Here is a 20,963-nt window from a genome sequence, read left to right as displayed (position 1 = left end):
ATCAGCATAACATAACGTACCAATAGCAATTGACATGCCTTTGTATGCCTCCTCGTCTGTATACCTGCAGACACAAAAGTGAGCAGTTCAGTCATCTCCACCTAATACAGCTAGCCTTCAACATATTCTTATAGCCTGCAGTACATATTCTTACCTCTTTGTTGATTGATATCCATTGAATTGTGTCCATTTTCTGTTTTTAGAAAGATTTGCACAAATGTGAAAAGATAGATGGTATCTTCATAAAACAATATCAATTTAGATCATACAAGGGACCTTAAATTTAGATCTTTACATTTTTCAGTTAAGTGCCTGCACCTGCTGTCCTTTCAAATCCAAATGTTTCAGTTAGGTTTTTTAGAGTGCACCATAAGTCCCATTAGAATAAATATGTGATTCATGTTCTCCTTGTCCAAATAAAAGAAGCTTAACTCAAAAGGTCTCCACCTATGCACTGAGCGCTGAGAGAAGTTCACAATCACTTGGGACACGTCAATACATATGTATGTACAAACACATCAAAGTTGGAGTGGAGTCGAATTGAACTCGAAGGTAAAAGTGGACAAGGGATGTCTCACAGGATGAGGGCTTTGGATAAACAGTATAGTGCTTGTTGATTTAGGAATGTATACAGAGTGTGATCTACTGCAGAATGTTACCGTATAGAATTCTGTGGGGCATGAAAAGGTATTTCCTTCTGAATCTTACCATGACAGTCTGTGTAACTGGGGCCCTGTTTTTTTTCTTCTTCTCCTGAACACGTTACCCGACTTGGAAAAACTGGGTCCTACTTATATAATATACACCAAAAGCCACTGCACATGGTAGGTCAATTCTGATAGAGTTGTACATATTTTCAGGTACAGTAATTTGGTGTTTATCGTCGAGGATTCCTCGAGTGTGTCTGGATTAAGACCCCTCTCACAGCTGTGCACATGGCACACTCCTATAAATACCCTGGGCCACAGAGACAAAGCCCCCAGTCTTCTGCTGCTCATAAGGCCTGACAACGTAACACTGTCTGTCTCACACACTGGAATGCCTGCTGAGACCAGCCTGACCAACAGCTCTCTCTCTCACATAGAGGCAGGGTGAAATCATATGCTATTATGGAGATATGAATAGAGATGTAAGAGCCGAAGTGGTCTTTGTCCGAGAGTGGCCCCCAATGCATGAAGGAGGACTCTGTATCTGCTGACCCCAAGGTCAAGGCCCCTAGCAGGGGAGGCTGAGATACTTTGACTGGGCTGGGGGTTTTATCATGGTCATAGATGGGAGTTTGCTGAACTGAGACCTCATTTTCATGACTTGTCCCTCCTCTAACCTCTGAGCGTGTCACGGATAGCCAAGCAGGTCGTAGAATAACGATAAGAGACGTAGAGAGAGCTGTTCAAGCACGCACATCCCTAAGAGGTTTGGAGACATTTTATGAATGATTTGAATTCCCTCCTCAAATCTCACAAAGCGCCCCAGGAAGCCCATTACACAACCATCCTCACTGTTCACTTCTCAAGTATGTTGGTTATACTGTGTAATGTGTGTGTGTGCAGCATATTCTAGACTTCACAATATTCCTCCATCTCAGTAGAGCTGTTGGGGGTGTCGTTCTGCAAATGTACAAATATAACTCCCGTGACTGCATGATTGAGGTCTCATGACTGGGTCTTTAGCTGAGGAGTCTATCCACTCACAAACACACACACACACTCTTGTATCTCTTCCATTCTTCGGCAGTATGGTCTAAAAAGGGTTTTGTGAGGAATAGGGGGGGGGGGGGGTGAATACTAGGGGAATCATTCTCTCTTGGGGTCAGTGTAGCAGGAGCAGGACAGGCTGTGCCTCTGGACAGATGAGGTCCAGTAGTTTCTATCATGGCTGTGCTGCTGATAAATAGGTCTGTCCTCTGCAGAGCATTGTCACAAACTTCCTGTTGATGTGCTGTAAACCGCTTTGTGTTGAAATAATGGGAGAGCAGCATCCTGAGTCTAAATAGAGACATTCACAAAAACAACTGAGATGGTAAAAATAGTTGATGCTATGGTGTGTTATTCTTGCAATGTGGTGGTGGCGTCTTGACAATGAGGATGCGGCCAAAGTAAAAAAAAATTGTAGACTTCCCGAAGACTCAAAGTCAGTCACACTGACCAGTTGTTGTAATGGAGCATAGACCACCTCTGGGAGATGGATATTCTCAGGAAATATCTCTTATCTCCTGAACGTGTCTTATAATGCTTCACTTCTGTTCTCATTGCCTTTTAATCTTCTGAGGACTGCCCTGGTGTCATTACTATGTAATGACACATGTTGCCAATGTCATCCTACAACGCTGTCCTGTTCTTCCCCTCCCTCTGAGTGCTGTGGCCTGTTTGTCTGTCTGAGATCTGTGATTGACCCAGTCCAACTTGTTGTTGTTGTCAACATTGAATTACATCCTCTCTCCCATGAGGGCCATGTGGCCTCCATGTGACCGGGCTCTGGTTGCACAAAGGCCCTCTCTGTGGATCCCTCCGCGGTCCTCACTGAGTGTGATGAACAGCAAGCCTCCTTCCCGCAACAGCTGATGTGCATCTTCAGAGGGAGTCTGTCCTGTCCTTGGTTGTGTACTGTAGGGAGGACAGGGCAGGTCAAACCAGACCACATAGCTCTCTTTCCTCTCAGCTCTCTCACATAGCTCGCTCTTCTCCTAGACTGGAGACCATCGTTGTGTGTAGATATATCTCACTAAGCTTTGGTCTGGAGGGCACATTACTGGACAGCGAGATAGGAGACATACAGCAATGTGATATCATTAAGACTCACAGACAGAGATAGAATCAGCTGATCTTTTGTGCGATGCAAAGGTAAAAGAAGGTGATGGGATGAAGGCGATGATGAAGTGCATTTTGGATGCTGTAGGGGACGAGCGTATAGGAATAGTAAGCAAAAGGGTTGATAAAAGCTGCTTCATCAGCCTAGACGGGAAATCTCAGCTGCAGGACATAAGGCGTCCACATCAACAACAAACTATCATGGTCCAAACACACCAAGACAGTTGTGAAGAGGGCATGATAACACATTTTCCCCCTCGGGAGACTGAAAAGATTTGGCATGGGTCCCCAGATCCTCAAAAAGTTCTACAGCTGCACCATCGAGAGCATCCTGACTGATTGCATCACCGCCTGGTATGGCATCTGACAGTAAGGCGCTACATAGGGTAGTGCCTACGACCCAGTACATCACTGGGGCCAAGCTTCCTGACATCCAGGACCTATATACTAGGCAGTGTCAGAGGAAGGCCCAAAAAATTGTCAGAGACTCCAGCCACCCTAGTCATAGACTGTTCTCTCTGCTACCGAACAGCAAGCGGTACCGGAGCGCCAAGTCTAAGACCAAAAGGCTCCTTAACAGCTTCTACCTCCAAGCCATAAGACTGCTGAACAATTAAACCCCCCACACCCCACACCCTTTGTTTTTACACTGCTGCTACTCGCTGTTTATTATCTATGCTTAGTCACTTTACAAATTACCTCGACTAACCTGTACCCCCGCACATTGACTCAGTACCGGTACCCCCTGTATATAGCCTCGTTATTGTTATGGAAATGTATTGTGTTACTTTTTGATTGATTAGATTTATTTAGTAAATATTTTATTAACTCTATTTCTTGAACTGCATTGTTGTTTGATTTCATATCCATGTACCCATAATGCCGATGGATGCCTCTGGACCGCACACAGCTGCCTCCCAACGCCTCTGCACATATCAGCTACAGTGTGTGTGTATGTTTGTGTTGTTTTTTTGTTCTAATTTCTAACATTGCCTTGTCGCCCTTTCTTTTTTTGTGTGAGCGGTAAAATCCGACAGGCTATAATCTTCCAAAAGTATATATAAAAAAGTATGTGGACACCTCTTCAAATTAGTGCATTTGGCTATTTCAGCCACTCCCATTGCTGACAGGTGTATAAAATCGAGCACACAAACATGCTATCTCCATAGACAAACATTGGCAGTAGAATTGTCTTACTGAAGGCTCAGTGACTTTCAACGTGGCACCGTCATAGGTTGCCACCTTTCCAACAAGTCTATTCGTCAAATTTATGCCCTGCTAGAGCTTCCCCGGGCAGCTGTAAGTGCTGTTATTGTCACACCCTGATCTGTTTCACCTGTCTTTGTGATTGTCTCCACCCCCCTCCAGGTGTTGCCCGTCTTCCCCATTATTCCCTGTGTATTTATACCGGTGTTCTCTGTTTGTCTGTTGCCAGTTTGTCTTGTTTGTCAAGTCAACCAGCGTTTTTTTGTATCAGCGCCTGCTTTTCCCCAGTCTCTCTTTTCTTGTCTTCCTGGTTTTGACCTTTGCCTGTCCTGACCCTGAGCCCGCCCACTTGACCACTCTGCGTGCCCCTGACCCTAAGCCTACCTGCCATCCTGTACCTCTGCCCCTGTTATAAACATTGTTACTTCGACACAGTCTGCATCTGGGTTTTACCTTTATCCTGATAGTTATTGTGAAGTGGAAACGTCTAGGAGCAACAACGGCTCAGCCACGAAGTGGTAGGCCACACAAGCTCACAGAACGGGACCGCCGAGTGCTGAAGCGTTTAGCGTGTAAAAAACGTCTGTCCTCGGTTCCAACATTCACTACCAAACTGCCTCTGTTCATCGGGTGCTTAAAGAAATGGGTTTCAATGGCATGCGCAATGCCAAGCGTCGGCTGGAGTGGTGTAAATCTCACCACCATTGGACTCTAGAGAAGTGTAAACGTGTTCTCTGGAATGATGAATCATGCTTCATCATCTGGCAGTCCGATGGACGAATCTGGGTTTGGCAGATGCCAGGTGAACGCTACCTGCCCGAATGCATAGTGCCAACTGTAAAGTTTGGTGGCGGAGGAATAATTGTCTGGGGCTATTTTTCATGGTTTGGGCCAGGCCCCTTAGTTCCAGTGAATGGTAATCTTAACGCTACAGCATACAGTGACATTCTAGACGATGCTGTGCTTCCAACTTTTTGGCAACAGTTTGGGGAAGGCCCTTTCCTGTTTCAGCATGACAATGCCCCCGTGCACAAAGCGAGGTCCATACAGAAATGGTTTGTCGAGATCGGTGTGGAAGAACTTGACTGGCCTGCACAGAGCCCTGACCTCAACTCCAACGAATACCTTTGGGATCAATTGGAACACTGACTGCGAGCCAGGCATAATCGCCCAATATCAGTGCCTGACCTCACTACTGCTCTTGTGGCTGAATGGGAGCAAGTCCCCTCCCAGAAGAGTGGAGGCTGTTATAGCAGCAAAGGGGGGACCAACTCCATATTAATGCCCATGATTTTGGAATGAGAGGTTCAGGGAGCATGTGTCCACATACTTTTGGTCATGAAGTGTATATATAAACTACCGTTCAAAGGTTTGGGGTCACTTAGAAATGTCCTTGTTTTTGAAAGAAAAGCACATTTTTGTCCATTAAAATAACATCAAAATGATCAGAAATACAGTGTAGACATTGTTAATGTTGTAAATGACTATTGTAGCTGGAAATGGCTGATTTTTAATGGAATATCTACATAGGCGTACAGAGGCCCATTATCAGCAACCATCACTCCTGTGTTCCAATGGCACGCTGTGTTAGCTAATCCAAGTCTATCATTTTAAAAGGCTAAGTGATCATTAGAAAACACTTTTGCAATTATGTTAGCACAGCAGAAAATAAATAAAACTGTCCTTCTTTAAACTAGTTGAGTATCTGGAGCATCAGCATTTGTGGGTTCGATTACAGGCTCAAAATGTCCAGAAACAAATAACTTTCTTTTGAAACTCATCAGTCTATTCTTGTTCTGAGAAAGGAAGGCTATTCCATGCGAGAAATTGCCACGAAACTGAAGATCTCGTACGACGCTGTGTACTACTCCCTTCACAGAACAGCACAAACTGTCTCGAACCAGAACAGAAAGAGGAGTGGGAGGAGTGGGAGGCCCCGGTGCACAACGGAGCAAGAGGACAAGTACATTAGAGTGTCTAGTTTGAGAAACAGATGCCTCAACAGAAGTCCTCAACTGGCAGCTTCATTAAATAGTACCCGCAAAACACCAGTCTCAACATCAACAGTGAAGAGGCGACTCCGGGATGCTGGCCATCTAGGCAGAGTTCCTCTGTCCAGTGTCTGTGTTCTTCAGGAGGAGTAGCGTCCAAACCAAGTGATTTGCCTTGATGTTATCCAATGCCATTTTCAGTTCATGGAGAGAGATGTGGTCTCCCAGCGAGCCGTCTTCCTCAGTTGAGAGAAAAGGAGTTCTTATATCTTTAAAATTGGCTTGGTGTGGATTGGCTCAATCTGGCTTGGTGTGGATTTACAATGAGAGATGTACAATTATTTCAACTGGAGAATCTTTAGTTAATTAATTTGGGTTCTGATAGTAATTCACAAGATTCATTTACATTTACATTTAAGTCATTTAGCAGACGCTCTTATCCAGAGCGACTTCGGTTTGGTATCCACTTTAGCATGATTCATTCACCGGTTTTATTTGTAAATCGAGGGCAGAGGTAATCTCCTCACGAACAATCTCAAGAATAGTAGCGGCCAGCTCTTTCTGTTGTCTGGTGTTGAGAACCGCCATGTTCCCACAGTTGAATTGTGGATGGATAAATTCTAGCTGCTGGAGCCTAATAGACCTGCTAGTTATTTATTGTCACACAAAGAATGTCCCACACCTTAATAGGATGTTAAGTATTGACAAGTTTTAAGAAATACGTTCATAGTAATTTGCAAAAGAAAGCCAAGAGAAAGCCACGCGTTTCAATGCATGCCACCAGAACCAAACTCACCGGACTGCATTGTCCCCGTTTCTTCAAGAGCATTGTCATTGTCATTGTTTAATTTTGGCCCTTGTCTGGACAATGGTGTATTGTTAGGGTGCGGAAAGGCTGAGTGCAAGGGGCTTGAATGAAGGCTCAGGATAACCTCCCCTCTCTGTGTTTGTGACCTATCCAGTGTAGGATGTAACTTTGTTGAATTACTGGAGACATTACGGTTGTCGCTACCTCTTGGCGCTGTCTACTTTGACTCTGTTGGATTAGCACAAAGATCTTTGGTAAGTACTTGTAGATATAAGAGGCTGTCTGTTTCTTTGTTAGTGGTAGCATCAGTGCTGGTCAGTTGGCTGATTTGACATTACTTGTACCGTAAGCCAACTTTGATGATACTGGATAAAGTTCTCAGGGGAGAGAGTACACGTCAGGTTTCGTGGTCTTAGCTGACAGCTCTGTGATCTGGGAGTGTTGACAGTTGACAGGCAAGGCTTTGTTGACCTGAACTCACAGAACCACGGCAGGGGTCAAAAGTCGTAGTGTTCAATCACTCTGTGTAGGTGTGGCTGCAGGGGAACGTGACTAGATGAGGCCTCTCTGAGCACTGTGGCTGTACTAAACTAACTGTAACACCACCATGATCCCCCGGCCAGGCAGGCTGACACACTTCCCAGAGGTGTGTAGGATTGAGGGTGTTGCATGGGAACGCGAGCAGCGCGGAAACTGGGCGGAAGGGTGGACGGGCCCCTCTCTGGCCCAGGCAGTAGGGTTCACACACAGACAATGGAGCCCTGGAGACCCAGGGCGGTGGAGTTGTGATTGCACCCCGCACCGCTAAAATAACACACACATCCTACCGTACCGCTTAGCCTGCTTCCGCTCCGCTCCCCTTTTCCCTCATCCTTGTATCCTCATACACACATACTGTAGTATATTCATGCACTCTCTCTCTCACACACTCTTTCACACACACACACACACACACACACACACACATCTCTTTTGTATAGCAGCAGAACTACGTTTTTTCTTATTTTGTTTGGCTTCATTTCCTTGTTTCAAGGGGAAGGAAACCGACCATTCTCTGTGGAAACCATCTGCTGTCCTTCAAACGTCTCTCAATAAATTAGAGTGAAATTCCATCTGCTTACTGTGAGAGAACAAAAAGTCAGCAGCCATTCATTAGCTTACAAACAGTCTCTCTAAAGACACACTCAAACGACAAGTCTTTTTTTTTTTAAAGATGGAACCAAAGGAGCAGTGAAGCTGATTCATATGCATATGAAGCTCCCTGGTATGTCTGAGTGTTGAGTCTAGTGAGTTGGAGGAAGTGCTGTCCTGCTGTGAGTGCGTTGGCAGGTATTTGGCTCAGCTCAGTCAGTGGCTTTTGGGGTCACCGTGGTTTCCTTGTGTGTCGGCTGTAGCCGTGAGGACGTGTCAGAGTGTGTCAGTGTGGTGAGCAGTTAGAGAGAGAGAGAGAGAGAGGCAGCAGTGTCAAGGTCACTGGATCATCCTCACCCCCCCACCGGATATTCTCTCTGGAGCGACAAACCCAAAGCAACACTATTCCTGTTGGATGGAAACCTTCTACTGACTGACTATGCATGCAATGAGACATCCATTGTGGTTTCTTAGACATTGCCCAGTGATCTGTCATGTAATTGCCAGTCGATAACCCCATCACATCATCTCCAGCAGAAGTCAATTACTTCATAAATCATTGAGCTTTGACTATCATCTCCCATCCTTTTTTTGTGTGATCCAGTTTCAACCACCAGAGACCAGACCCTGGGAAGTGGAACTCCTCAAAGAGAAGTAGAGATGAAAGTCTCTTTGAGTAGTTCCACCCCCTAGAGGGAAAGAGAGAGGGAGGAAGAGAGAGTAAAGGAGGTGGGGTGTAACAGCAGGAGAGTCAATAATTTGAGCCCAGCCTACTGTAGACCACAATACCAGGGAAGGAGAGAGGGAGTGAGGGTGAATGAGAGTGACACCTCAGCCGAACTGTGTGTTTAGAGCTCTGCAATCCCAGAGACAAGCACAGCTGATGTGTGGATTACCACAGCAATTCTCACTGGAGCTGTTTTTGGAAAATGGTGGGCTTCTCTTCCTCTTCAGCTGTTGAAACCGGTAAGTAACCAAATTGACTGCATGCCTGCATTATACTTGGTCTTGGCAGCCCGCTATTGTCTCTCAGTGGTCTGTGTGTGTTGTTTGTCCCAGTCTCTCAGGACTGTAACATTTGAGTTGGAAATACACTAAAAGTATGTGGACACGCCTTCAAGTTAGAGTATTAGTCCATTTCAGCCACACCCGTTGCTGACAGGTGTATAAAACCGAGCACACAGCCATGAAATCTACATAAACAAACATTGGCAGTAGAATGGCCCATACTGAAAAGCTCAATGACTTTCAATGTGGCACCATCATAGGATGCAAACAACCTTTCCAACACGTCAGTTCATCAAATTTCTCCCCTGCTAGAGCTGCCCCGGTCAACTGTGAGTGCTAATATTGTGAAGTGCAAACTTCCAGCAGCAACAATGGCTCAGCCGCAAAGTGGTAGGCCACACAGGCTCACAGAAAGGGACCGCCGAGTGCTGAAGCATGAAGCTCGTAAAAAGCATCTGTTCTCGGTTGCAACACTCACTACCGAGTTCCACACTGCCTCTGGAAGCAACGTCAGCACAATAACGATTTGTCGGGAGCTTCGTGAAATGGGTTTCCATGGCCGAGGAGCCGCAAACAAGCCTAAGATCACCATGCGCAATGCTAAGCGTTGCCTGGCGGTGTGTAAAGCTTGCCGCCATTGAACTCAATCACATTTTCCCATCTGGCAGTCCGACGGACAAATCTGGGTTTGGTGGATGCCAGGAGAATGCTACCTGCCCGAATGCAAAGTGCCAAGTGTAAAGTTTGGTGGAGGAGGAATAATGGTCTGGGGCTGTTTTTGATGGTTCGGGCTAGGCCCCTTAGTTCCAGTGAAGGGAAATCTTAACGCTAAAGCATACAATGACATTCTAGACAATTCTGTGCTTCCAACTTTGTGGCAACAGTTTGGGGAGGGTCCTTTCCTGTTTCAGCATGACAATGCTACCGTGCACAAAGCGAGGTCGATACAGAAATGGTTTGTCGAGTTTGGTGTTGAAGAACTTGACTGGCCTGCACAGAGCCCTGACCTCAACCCCATTGAACACCTTTGGGCTGAATTGGAACACCGACTGCAAGCCAGGCCTAATCACCCATCAGTGTTTGACCTCACTAATGCTCTTGTGGCTAAATGGAAGCATATCCCTGCAGCAATGTTCCAACATCTAGTGGAAAGCCTTCCCAGAAGAGTAGAGGCTGTTATAGCAGCGAGGGGGGGACTAACTCCGTATCAATGGCCATGATTTTGGAATTAGATATTCGACGAGTAGGTGTCCACATACTTTCGGCCATGTGGTGTAGTTGTGTGTATAGATCGTGTGTACAGTCTTATCAGAGGTCCTACTGAACACTGTATCTCCACTTCCTGAGGCTACGCGGACGTTTTCTCAAATAATTATCTCTGACCCTGTCTACTTTTCAGACAGAGTTCTGTTTTGATAGGACCAATTCATTTCCCTTGCTTGTTCATTCATTGAGACGTCGGTGTGTTATTACAGAGATATCTGTTTTACGTCTTGATACCTGCCATGTTTCTCTGGATAGCTGTGTTCTAATACAAACCATCAAGTTAATCTCATGAACAATTCTTGTCAGTCAAGGCCCTTTAGACATACAAAGACAATTTTATTACTGCATCCGGTGTTGTTACATGCTGGAGTTCTGTCATGTTAATTAGGTTCCTTCTGTGTGGTATAACCTGAATGTTGCCTCAACTGTTCAAATAAGCTGACCAGGCAACGTCTGACTTTCTGACCACCCCAGACATTACGGCACCCCACTTCTAAACAACACTCTTACTGGGCTATATTCAGAGGATCGCGAAATCGTATGAAATCATAGTGTTTGTGTTTTGTGCTGAACTTGTTTGCCCTTGTTTCAGAGGTAGGCCTAATGGTTTTGTTGTGTTATGATGGAGTAACTGCTGGTGATGCAGACGTCGAAGAGAGCAGACAGTTTTTAATAAGATTGTGGAAGATCCTGACTGTGCTAACATAACCTTACAATTAGACTTGTTTCCACATGAATGCATCTGCTCACAAAGCACTTCAGGTCTGCACTTTGAAGCTGCTCAGTTTGTTGGTGTAAGACATGGTGAAGGTCCAGTGGGCAGAGAAATGAAACACTTTAACCGACAGGTTATTTGATCTGCTATGAGCAGAGATAAAGACAACAACCTTTTGGACTAAAGCAAAAGAAACAGTCCCATATTGTAGTGATTACTCGAGACCAGGAAAAACATCTCTCAGATCCAGAGACCTCAAAGAAAAACAGGTGGTCTTGAGATTACTGAGATTACTGTCTACACACGCTGAGTTTTTCAGTCTCTTCCCTACCACTGTGGTGTGTGCGTGTGTGCGTGTGTGCGTGTGTGTGTGTGTGTGTGTGTGTGTGTGTGTGTGTGTGTGTGTGTGTGTGTGTGTAATGCTCCTCTCCAGGAGAGACCCACATCCAGTGACTGGTACTGCAGTTCTGGTGTCTCCATTCAGCTCCAGGAATGCCCCACTACAGATAAGAAATGTGAAGCCTCTCATCTACTGAGAGAAACAACTGATCACCAGGGTAGCTGATGAACAGATGTTTCTGTATAACGAAATGGTCCTGTCATGGGTTTGAGGGTGCCAGGAAGAGAGGTGTGGAAAGTCATCCAAAATGTGTCATCCAAAATGTGGAGTTCATTCAATCCAAGATGGCGTAGCAGTCAGACGTGTGTCTTTGTCTTGTCCCGTCCTGTCCTGTCCCATGTATATATCGTTTTCTTCGTATATATTTCGTATAGATTTTAATCTCACTTTCCATCTACGGACTGGCAATACTCTCCTGCAACCCGTCTCACCCAATGTGGTACATATCTGCTATTTTTATACTTTAGAACCGGAACCCCTTTCAGAAGCTAGCCAGCTAACTAGCTACTAGCTAGTAGTCAGTTAGCCAATGCTAGCGGTCCTCACCGTTAACTCGGACATCAGCCGGCCTCAACCCGGTCAATTCCTGCCAGTCTGCACAGCGCGATATCAACCCAGAGCATATTGGACTGCTTTTTCTCTACCACATCTCCGGATTCCTACCGCAAGATCTGAACCTTTACACCGGATCATCGCAGCTAGCTAGCTGCTATCCAAGTGGTTACTCCTGGTTAACGTCTTGTCCCGGAACAAGCACCAGTTAGCCTGGAGCTAGCCTCGAGCTAGGCCCATCTCCCGGCTAGCCAAAGAGGTCCACCAGCCAATTCTTGGGCTCTTTTACCAATTGGCTTGGACCCTTTACTGCCAACGTGGAGCCCTGCAGATCCATCACGACTGGTCTGCCGACATAACCGTCTGAGGTGGTCTCAACAGGCTCTTTCGTTGCGACGTCGCCAGATGCCCATCTGCTAGCCCTGGCCCGCTAGCTGCCTGAAACCCCGTGTCTCCAGCTCGCCTAGTGTAGCAGCGACTACGGAATTGGCTCCCTGACTCATCTAGTGCTACTCATTGGACCCTATGATCACTCGGCTACACATGCCTCTCCCTAATGTCAATATGCCTTGTCTATTTCTGTTTTGGTTAGTGATTAGTGTCTTATTTCACTGTAGAGCCCCTAGCCCTGCCCAATATGCCTTAGATAGCCCTTTTGTTCCACCCCCCACACATGCGGTGACCTCACCTGTCTTAACTGGTGCCTCTAGAGACAAAACCTCTCATCGTCACTCAATGCCTAGGTTTACCTCCACTGTACTCACATCCTACCATACCTTGAATCTATTCTTCCACGCCCAGAAATCTGCTCCTTTTACTCTCTGTACCGAACGCACTAGACGACCAGTTCTTATAGCCTTTAGCCGTACCCTTATCTTACACCTCCTCTGTTCCTCTGGTGATGTATAGGTTAACCCATGCTCTGCAGCCCCCAGCACCACTCCCATTCCCCAGGCCATCTCATTTGTTGACCTCTGTAACCATAAAAGCCTTGGTTTCATGCATGTTAACATGAGAAGCCTCCTCCATAAGTTTGTTTTATTCACTGCTTTAGCACACTCCGCCAACCCTGATGTCCTAGCCGTGTCTGAATTATGGCTTATGAAGGCCACCAAAAATCCTGCAATTTTCATCCCTAACTATAACATCTTCCGACAAGATAGAACTGCCAAAGGGGGCAGAGTTGCAATCTACTGCAGATATAGCCTGCAGGGTTCTGTCATACTATCCAGGTCTGTGACCAAACAATTTGAGCTTCTACTTATAAATATCCACCTTTCAAGTCTCTCACCATTGTCGCTTGTTATAAACCCCCATCAGCCTTCAGCTGTGCCCTGGACACCATATGTGAATTGATTGCCCCCCATCTATCTTCAGATTTCGTACTGTTAGGTGACCAAAACTGGGATATGCTTAACACCCCGGCCATCCTACAATCTAAAATAGATGCCCTCAATCTCACACAAATTATTAAGGAACATACCAGGTACAACCCTAAATAAGTAACCATGGGCACCCTCTCAGATATCAACATGACCAACTTGCCCTCTAAATACACCTCTGCTGTCTTCAACCAGGATCTCAGCGATCACTGTCTCATTGCGTGCGTGATGGGTCCACGGTCAAACGACCACCCCTCAACAATGTCAAACGCTCCCTGAAACACTTCAGCGAGCAGGCCTTTCTAATCGACCTGGCCCGGGTATCCTGGAAGGATATTGACTTCATCCCGTCAGTAGAGGATGCCTGGTTGCTCTTTAAAAGTGCTTTCCTCGCCATCTTAAATAAGCATGCCCCTTTCAAAAAATGTAGAACTAAGAACAGATATAGGCCTTGGTTCACCCCAGACTTGACTGCCCTTGACCAGCACAAAAACATCCTGTGGCGTTCTGCATTAGCATCGAATAGCCCCCGCGATATGCAACTTTTCAGGGAAGTCAGGAACCAATATACACAGTCAGTTAGGAAAGCTAAGGCTAGCTTTTTCAAACAGAAATTTTCATCCTGTAGCACTAATTCCAAAAAGTTTTTGGACACTGTAAAGTCCATGGAGAATAAGAGCACCTCCTCCCAGCTGCCCACTGCACTGAGGCTAGGAAACTCTGTCACCACAGATAAATCTACGATAATCGATCATTTCAATAAGCATTTTTCTACGGCAGCAACTTGCCCAAGCCCCCCCTGCTTCTCCTTCACCCAAATCCAGACAGCTGATGTTCTGAAAGAGCTGCAAAATCTGGATCCCTACAAATCAGCTGGGCTAGACAATCTGGACCCTCTCTTTCTAAAATTATTAGCCGAAATTGTTTCAACCCCTATTACTAGCCTGTTCAACCTCTCTTTCGTATCGTCTGAGATCCCAAAGATTGGAAAGCTGCAGCGCTCATCCCCCTCTTCAAAGGGGGAGACACTCTAGACCCAAACTGTTATAGACCTATATCCATCCTGCCCTGCCTTTCTAAAATCTTCAAAAGCCAAGTTAACAAACAGATCGCCGACCATTTAGAATCCCACCGTACCTTCTCCACTATTCAATCTGGTTTCCGAGCTGGTCATGGGTGCACCTCAGCCACGCTCAAGGTCCTAAACAATATCATAACCGCCATCGATAAAAGACAGTACTGTGCAGCCGTCTTCATCGACCTGGCCAATGCTTTCGACTCTGTCAATCACCACATTCTTATCGGCAGACTCAATAGCCTTGGTTTCTCAAATGACTGCCTCGCCTGGTTCACCAACTACTTCTCAGAAAGAGTTCAGTGTATCAAATCGGAGGGCCTGTTGTCCGGATGTCTGGTAGTCTTTATGGGGGTGCCACAGGGTTCTTATCTCTTTATATATCAAGATGTCGCTATGCTGCTGGGGATTCTCTGATCCACGTCTACGCAGACGACACCATTCTGTATACATCTGGCCGTTTTTTGGACATTGTGTTATCAAACCTCCAAACGAGCTCCAACAACACTCATTCTGTGGCCTCCAACTGCTTTTAAATGTTAGTAAAACTAAATGCATGCTCTTCAACCGATTGTTGTCCACACCCGCCCGCCCGACTAGCATCACTACTCTGGACGGTTCTGACTTAAATCTACCAAAAGGTGTCTGGTTAGACTGTAAACTCTCCTTCCAGACTCACATTAAGCATCTCCAATCCAAAATTAAATCTAGAATTGGCTTCCTATTTCACAACAAAGCATCCTTCACTCATGCTGCCAAACATACCCTCGTAAAACTGACCATCCTACCAAACCTTGACTTCGCCGATGTCATTTACAAAATAGCCTCCAACACTCTACTCAGCAAACTGGATGTAGTCTATCACAGTGCCATCTGTTTTGTCACCAAAGCCCCATTTACTACCCACCACAGCTACCTGCATGCTCTCATTGGCTGGCCCTCATTATATATTCGTCGCCAAACCCACTGGCTCCGGGTCATCTATAAGTCTTTGCTAGGTAAAACCCCGCCTTATCTCAGCTCACTGGTCACCATAGCATCACCCACCCGTAGCACGCGCTCCAGCAAGTATATTTCACTGGTCATCCCCAAAGCCAACACTTCCTTTGACCGCCTTTCCTTCCCGTTCTCTGCTGCCATCGACTGGATGAATTGCAAAAATCACTGAAGCTGGAGTCTTACATCTCCCTCACTATCTTTAAGCATCAGATGTCAGAGCAGCTTACCGATCACTGTACCTGTACACAGCCAATCTGTAAGTAGCACACCCAACTATCTCATCCCCATATTGTTATTTATCCTCTTGCTCTTTTGCACCCCAGTAATTCTACTTGCACATCATCATCTGCTCATCTATCACTCCAATGTTAATGCTAAATTGTAATTATTTCACCTCTATGGCCTATTTATTGCCTTACCTCCCTACTCTTCTACATTTGCACACACTGTACATAGATGTTTCTATTGTGTTATTGACTGTATGTTTGTTTATGTGTAACTCTGTGTTGTTGTTTTTGTCGCACTGCTTTGCTTTATCTTGGCCAGGTCGCAGTTGTAAATGAGAACTTGTTCTCAACTGGCCTACCTGGTTAAATAAAGGTGAAATAAAATCCAAATAAAATTTGGACACTGCTGAGAAGTTCTCAGGGATAGACATTAAAGGTTGCTCTATTTCCTGGGCTAAGTGACCTGAGCTGGATGCAAAGAATTCCAGTAGTCTGGTCTTTCAGGTTTATTTCCCTGTGTGTAGTTTAAAATAGCTACTTAACATTTACGGCTAAGTGATCATAATCTTCGGGCAACCAAAAAACACTCCTGACTTGCCCAATGGGCAAATGCCTCTCAGACCTTAAAGGGATACTTCAGGATTGTATCTACTTCCCCAGAGTCAGATGAACACATGGATGCCATTTGTATGTCTCTGTGTCCAGTATGAAGGAAGTTATAGGTGGTTTCACGAGCCAATGCTAACTATGATGCTAATGTTATTATTATATTGTCTGGGTTCTTCCAGCCACCGTGTTTATATAACCAGATATCTGAGGTTAGCTCTTCCCAAAGCCACTTATGTTGTCAGCACAGAGCTGACCTATGAATATAGATTTGCTCAGTAATTATATTGTACAACCTCTTGGAATTGTCACTCGTTGTTTCATACATGACCTCTGACCTGTGTTCTTCTTTCCCCCCAGCGATGGAGTACCTGGTGAGTGAACTGAACGTGTTGCTGAAGCTGCTGGACCATGAGAGCGTGAGCACAGCCACAGCAGAGAAGATGAGTGCGATACGGAGCCTACTGGGGCAGCTGCAGCCATCAGGTGAGAGTGTGTGTGTGTTCCACATTTAACCCAACCCCTCTGAATCAGAGAGGGGAGGGTTCCTTAATCGTCGTCCATGTCATCGGCGCCTGGGAAGCAGTTGTTGTTGGGGTTTAACTGCCTTGCTCAAGGTCAGAACGGCAGATTTTTGTAAATTTTTTCCATGTACTCAGTTCTCTTCTCTGTTAAAGTGAATGGATCAGACTTCGTATACATGAACACTTCCCTTTATGGAAATGGCACCAGCTTTGTGGAATCTTTGTTTGAGGAATTGGGTGAGTTAAATATCATATCTGTATTATTTCATATGACAGAAGGAGAACTTGCTAGACAATCCTACTATACAGTAGCATATGATTTAATTCTTAAAGGAAATCTTTAAAATTATGTTATATTTTATTGTCCCACTCCCAACAGATTGTGACCTGCATGAGCTCAGAGCCTCCCCAGAAGAACTGAAGGATCAGGTAGAGGAGAAAACCTCCAAAATACCACCGTCGAAAGTAAGATAGCCTTTTTGACTATACTGTATAATTGTGTCTATAACACATTTGTTATTGAATTTTGCCTCACCCTAACCCTTTTCCCCCAGAGTCCCACTGACACCCCCCCTCCTCTGCCAACCACCCCTCCTCCAGAGGACTACTATGAGGAGGCAGTGCCCCTGGACCCTGGCACGGTGCCCCAGTACATCACCAACATTGCCACATGCAGTGAGTACTCACATTTCCTCCCGACAGTCACCTATAACCATCTAAAGTCACTGTCCATACACATTGTTATTATTAGGTCACATCTAATCTGTTACCTCCTGCTTTCTTCTAGTCAGCTCAAGTCCCCCAAATTCCATTGAAGATGCATACTATGAAGACGCTGACAACAACTACCCCACCACCCGAATCAATGGCCCGCGCATGAACTCCTGTGAGTATGAAATCATAACACCCTGTTGAGATGAATGTGTACATGTGCTATATTTGCATATCGGGAGGGAGGAGGAACCTTCTTATCCACTAACCTTTGTTTTTCTCCAGACGCTGATTCAGATGCGCTGAGCAGCTCCTATGAGTCGTATGACGAGGAGGATGAGGAGGCGAAGGGCCAGGACAGGACTCGGCGGTGGCAGTCAGAGGAGAACTCTGTGGGCCCCATGAAGGACTGTCGCATCTGTGCCTTCCTGTTGCGCAAGAAACGCTTCGGACAGTGGGCAAAACAGCTGACCGTTGTCCGTGACAACAGATTACAGGTAGGACAACAGGAACTTTTCTGCTGTCTGTTGCATGTGTTTATTATTAAATGTTTATTACACACCAGGGCTGAGGTAACTAAGACACATTTTGACATAAGTGATATGCAGTGAAAAGTATAAAAAAGTATAGAGTATAAAAAAACGATTGTTTGCGTCTTTCTCTGCAGTGCTACAAGAGCATCAAAGACAGCAGCCCACACATTGAGCTGCCGCTGAACCTGTGTAACGTCATCTACGTCCCCAAAGACGCACGCCGCAAGAAGCACAAGCTGCGTTTCTCCCTGCCTGGGGGAGAGGCCTTGGTGCTGGCTGTCCAGAGCAAGGAACAGGCGGAGCGATGGCTCAAGGTGATCCGGGAGGTGGTCAGTCAGGCCAGCAGCAATGACGGATTAGAGGGCTCCTCCTCTCCTATGATCCAGAGGAAGAAAGATCTGGACAAGGTGGGCCTTCCCCTCTGTAACCCCGCTGGCTACCACACTCAGTCTATAGGTCTGTAATCCAACACACTGTATGCACTGAATAGACCCCTATGGGATCCCCTGTTTTCCTCAAACAGACTCAGACACTCTGGGACTGGTGCTTTCACAAGCTATGTTTAACATCCACATATATCACCATGCTGCAGTAACCAGACAAACAAAGAGGTGTGGTGGGTCCGCACTCAAAAAGATGTCACATAAAGCTTCCTGCATTCTTTTTTTCCCACTGCATCAGGGATAGTGTACACAGACGTTTCGGCTTTACAGCCTTCTACAGAGTGTAGGTACAATTTTCTTTTAATTCAAAGAAGAATTTGTAAAGAACAACATATAAGTAGCAGGTGCTTCTAATCAGGGTTGCCACTCATCTGCCAATCAGGGACGGGTCTTTTCTGGTCTACCTGTATACAAATTAGCCACGAAGAAGTAGAGAATTATGGCAGCGAGCACGAAGGGCGACTCACAAATCAATCGCCCCAGGTGTCCGCTCACCTGAATACATCACATCAATTCACGAGTTAGCCCACCACAAAGGACATCTGGCAAAGCCGTTCATGAATATGCGTGTCCAACTCATAAACAACATACAAAATCTGATATGGATAGTGTTCTTGTATAACAGTATAATTGAGGCTTATAGGAAGGAGGTGAAATCTAATTCTTTAAGATACAGAATTTAATTAATATATCCACATGGCTTCTCTTTGGAGTAATTTGTTGTCATAGTAAATAACCAGGCAGAATGAAAACAGTCCAGTGAAGAGACAGACAGACATACTCCCTGTTTGACACCCCTGGTGTAACACTGCCTGATCTTTATCAGTTAAAATGATGGTGTGTTTACTCAGTGTCAACACTCGATCAGACGCTCATGCTGCCTGCTGACTGTGGGAAGGAAACAGCTGTCAAAGTAAAGGGCTAGCAATCAGCAACTGAAACTCCACATAGAGGAAAACAGAGTGATTTCATTACAGCCTAAATATATGGCTTTGGACAGACAGACTGTTGAACCCATGTCAGGATTATTCTGAGACGATAAGGACTTTTAGGCAGTGTGCCACCATGTGGGTATGTCCTAGCTGGAAATCGTTCTCTCATTGCAGGGTCTACAGTTGAAGTCGGAATTTTACATACACCTTAGCCAAATACATTTAACCAGTTTTTCATAATTCCCGACATTTAATCCTACAAAAAATTCCCTGTTTTAGGTCAGTTAGGATCGCCACTTTACTTTAAGAATGTGAAATGTCAGAATAATAGTAGAGAGAATGATTTATTTCAGCTTTTATTTCTTTCATCACATTCCCAGTGGGCCAGAAGTTTACATACACTCAATTAGTATTTGGTACCATTGCCTTTAAATTGTTTAACTTGGGTCAAATGTTTTGTGTAACCTTCCTCAAGCTTCCCACAATAAGTTGGGTGAATTTTGTCCCATTCCTCCTGACAGAGCTGGTGCACCTGAGTCAGGTGTGTAAGCCTCCTTGCTCGCACACGCTTTTTCAGTTCTGCCCACAAATTTTCTATAGGATTGAGGTCAGGACTTTGTGATGGCCACTCCAATACCTTGACTTTGTTGTCCTTAAGACATTTTGCCACAACTTTGGAAATATGCTTGGAGTCATTGTCCATTTGGAAGACCCATTTGCGACCAAGCTTTAACTTCCTGACTGATGTATTGAGATGTTGCTTCAATATATTCACATAATTTTCCTCCGTCATGATGCCATCTATTCTGTGAAGTGCACCAGTTCCTCCTGCAGCAAAGCACCCCCACAACATGATGCTAACACCCCCGTTCTTCACGGTTGGGATGGTGTTCTTTGGCTTGCAAGCCTCCCCCTTTTTCCTCCAAACATAACGATGGTCATTATGGCCAAACAGTTCTATTTTTGTTTCATCAGAGCAGAGGACATTTCTCCAAAAAGTACGATCCTTGTCCCCATGTGCAGTTGCAAACCGTAATCTGTCTGTAAACAATTGTTGGAAAAATTACTTGTGTCATGCACAAAGTAGATGTCCTAACCGGCTTGCCAAAACTATAGTGGTTGAAAAATTAGGTTTAATGACTCCAACCTAAGTGTATGTAAACTTCCAACTTCAACTGTATGTATGTGAGAGTGAGTGGATGCGTGTGTGTGTTTCAAGTTTCAAAAGCCACGTGCACAAGTACAGTGACATGCCTTTCTTGTGAGCATGGCATGTGCCGCCACTAACCTAATCCCTCCCCCCATCCCGTCTTCTGTCTTAGTTAGTAGGAGCTGACAAGCACACCTCCGACTCTGACAGCGTGGCCACTGGTGACAACCTACCCTCTGGTCAGCTCCGGGACAACTGTGACCAAGGTTAGGCTCCAATCTGCCTCAAAATACCTGAACATCCCCATATGGCTGTATTCTTATATACATACTGCAGCTTTGTATTTACCTGTCTGCATTCTGATAGTTCTGCATTGTGAGAGACCACGTCAGTTACAAGATGTAAGGAGGATCTGTATTTTAATTTTAGAAAAAGATTCTGTTCTGTATTTTAAACTGTCACAGACCCAAGCAGAGTGAAATGTAGCACTATGTTGG

General features: G+C 45.4%; 1 protein-coding gene across 8 annotated transcripts in view; it reads left to right on the top strand.

The window, feature by feature from the left end:
• The window catches only part of LOC139583305 (actin filament-associated protein 1-like 1), a 44,411-nt gene that overhangs the window by 11,816 nt on the left and 11,632 nt on the right, over nucleotides 1-20,963 (top strand). For 5 of the 8 annotated variants that reach the window (XM_071414282.1, XM_071414236.1, XM_071414227.1 and 2 more), the window contains exons 2-9: nucleotides 16,534-16,659; nucleotides 16,851-16,934; nucleotides 17,077-17,162; nucleotides 17,252-17,372; nucleotides 17,485-17,583; nucleotides 17,694-17,905; nucleotides 18,076-18,348; nucleotides 20,639-20,732. In XM_071414282.1, the coding sequence (XP_071270383.1) occupies nucleotides 16,534-16,659; nucleotides 16,851-16,934; nucleotides 17,077-17,162; nucleotides 17,252-17,372; nucleotides 17,485-17,583; nucleotides 17,694-17,905; nucleotides 18,076-18,348; nucleotides 20,639-20,732 (1,095 nt within the window). Of the gene's footprint in view, nucleotides 1-6,918; nucleotides 7,067-8,637; nucleotides 8,910-16,533; nucleotides 16,660-16,850; nucleotides 16,935-17,076; nucleotides 17,163-17,251; nucleotides 17,373-17,484; nucleotides 17,584-17,693; nucleotides 17,906-18,075; nucleotides 18,349-20,638; nucleotides 20,733-20,963 lie in introns of those variants that run through there. The other 3 variants (XM_071414290.1, XM_071414264.1, XM_071414274.1) reach the window with 3 other exon arrangements.

Source organism: Salvelinus alpinus, chromosome 1 (genome assembly GCF_045679555.1).
Source record: "Salvelinus alpinus chromosome 1, SLU_Salpinus.1, whole genome shotgun sequence".
NCBI classification, from domain to species: Eukaryota; Metazoa; Chordata; class Actinopteri; order Salmoniformes; family Salmonidae; genus Salvelinus; species Salvelinus alpinus.
The sequence above is the reverse complement of the archived record's forward strand: the minus strand, read 5'-3'. Positions and strand labels throughout refer to the sequence as shown.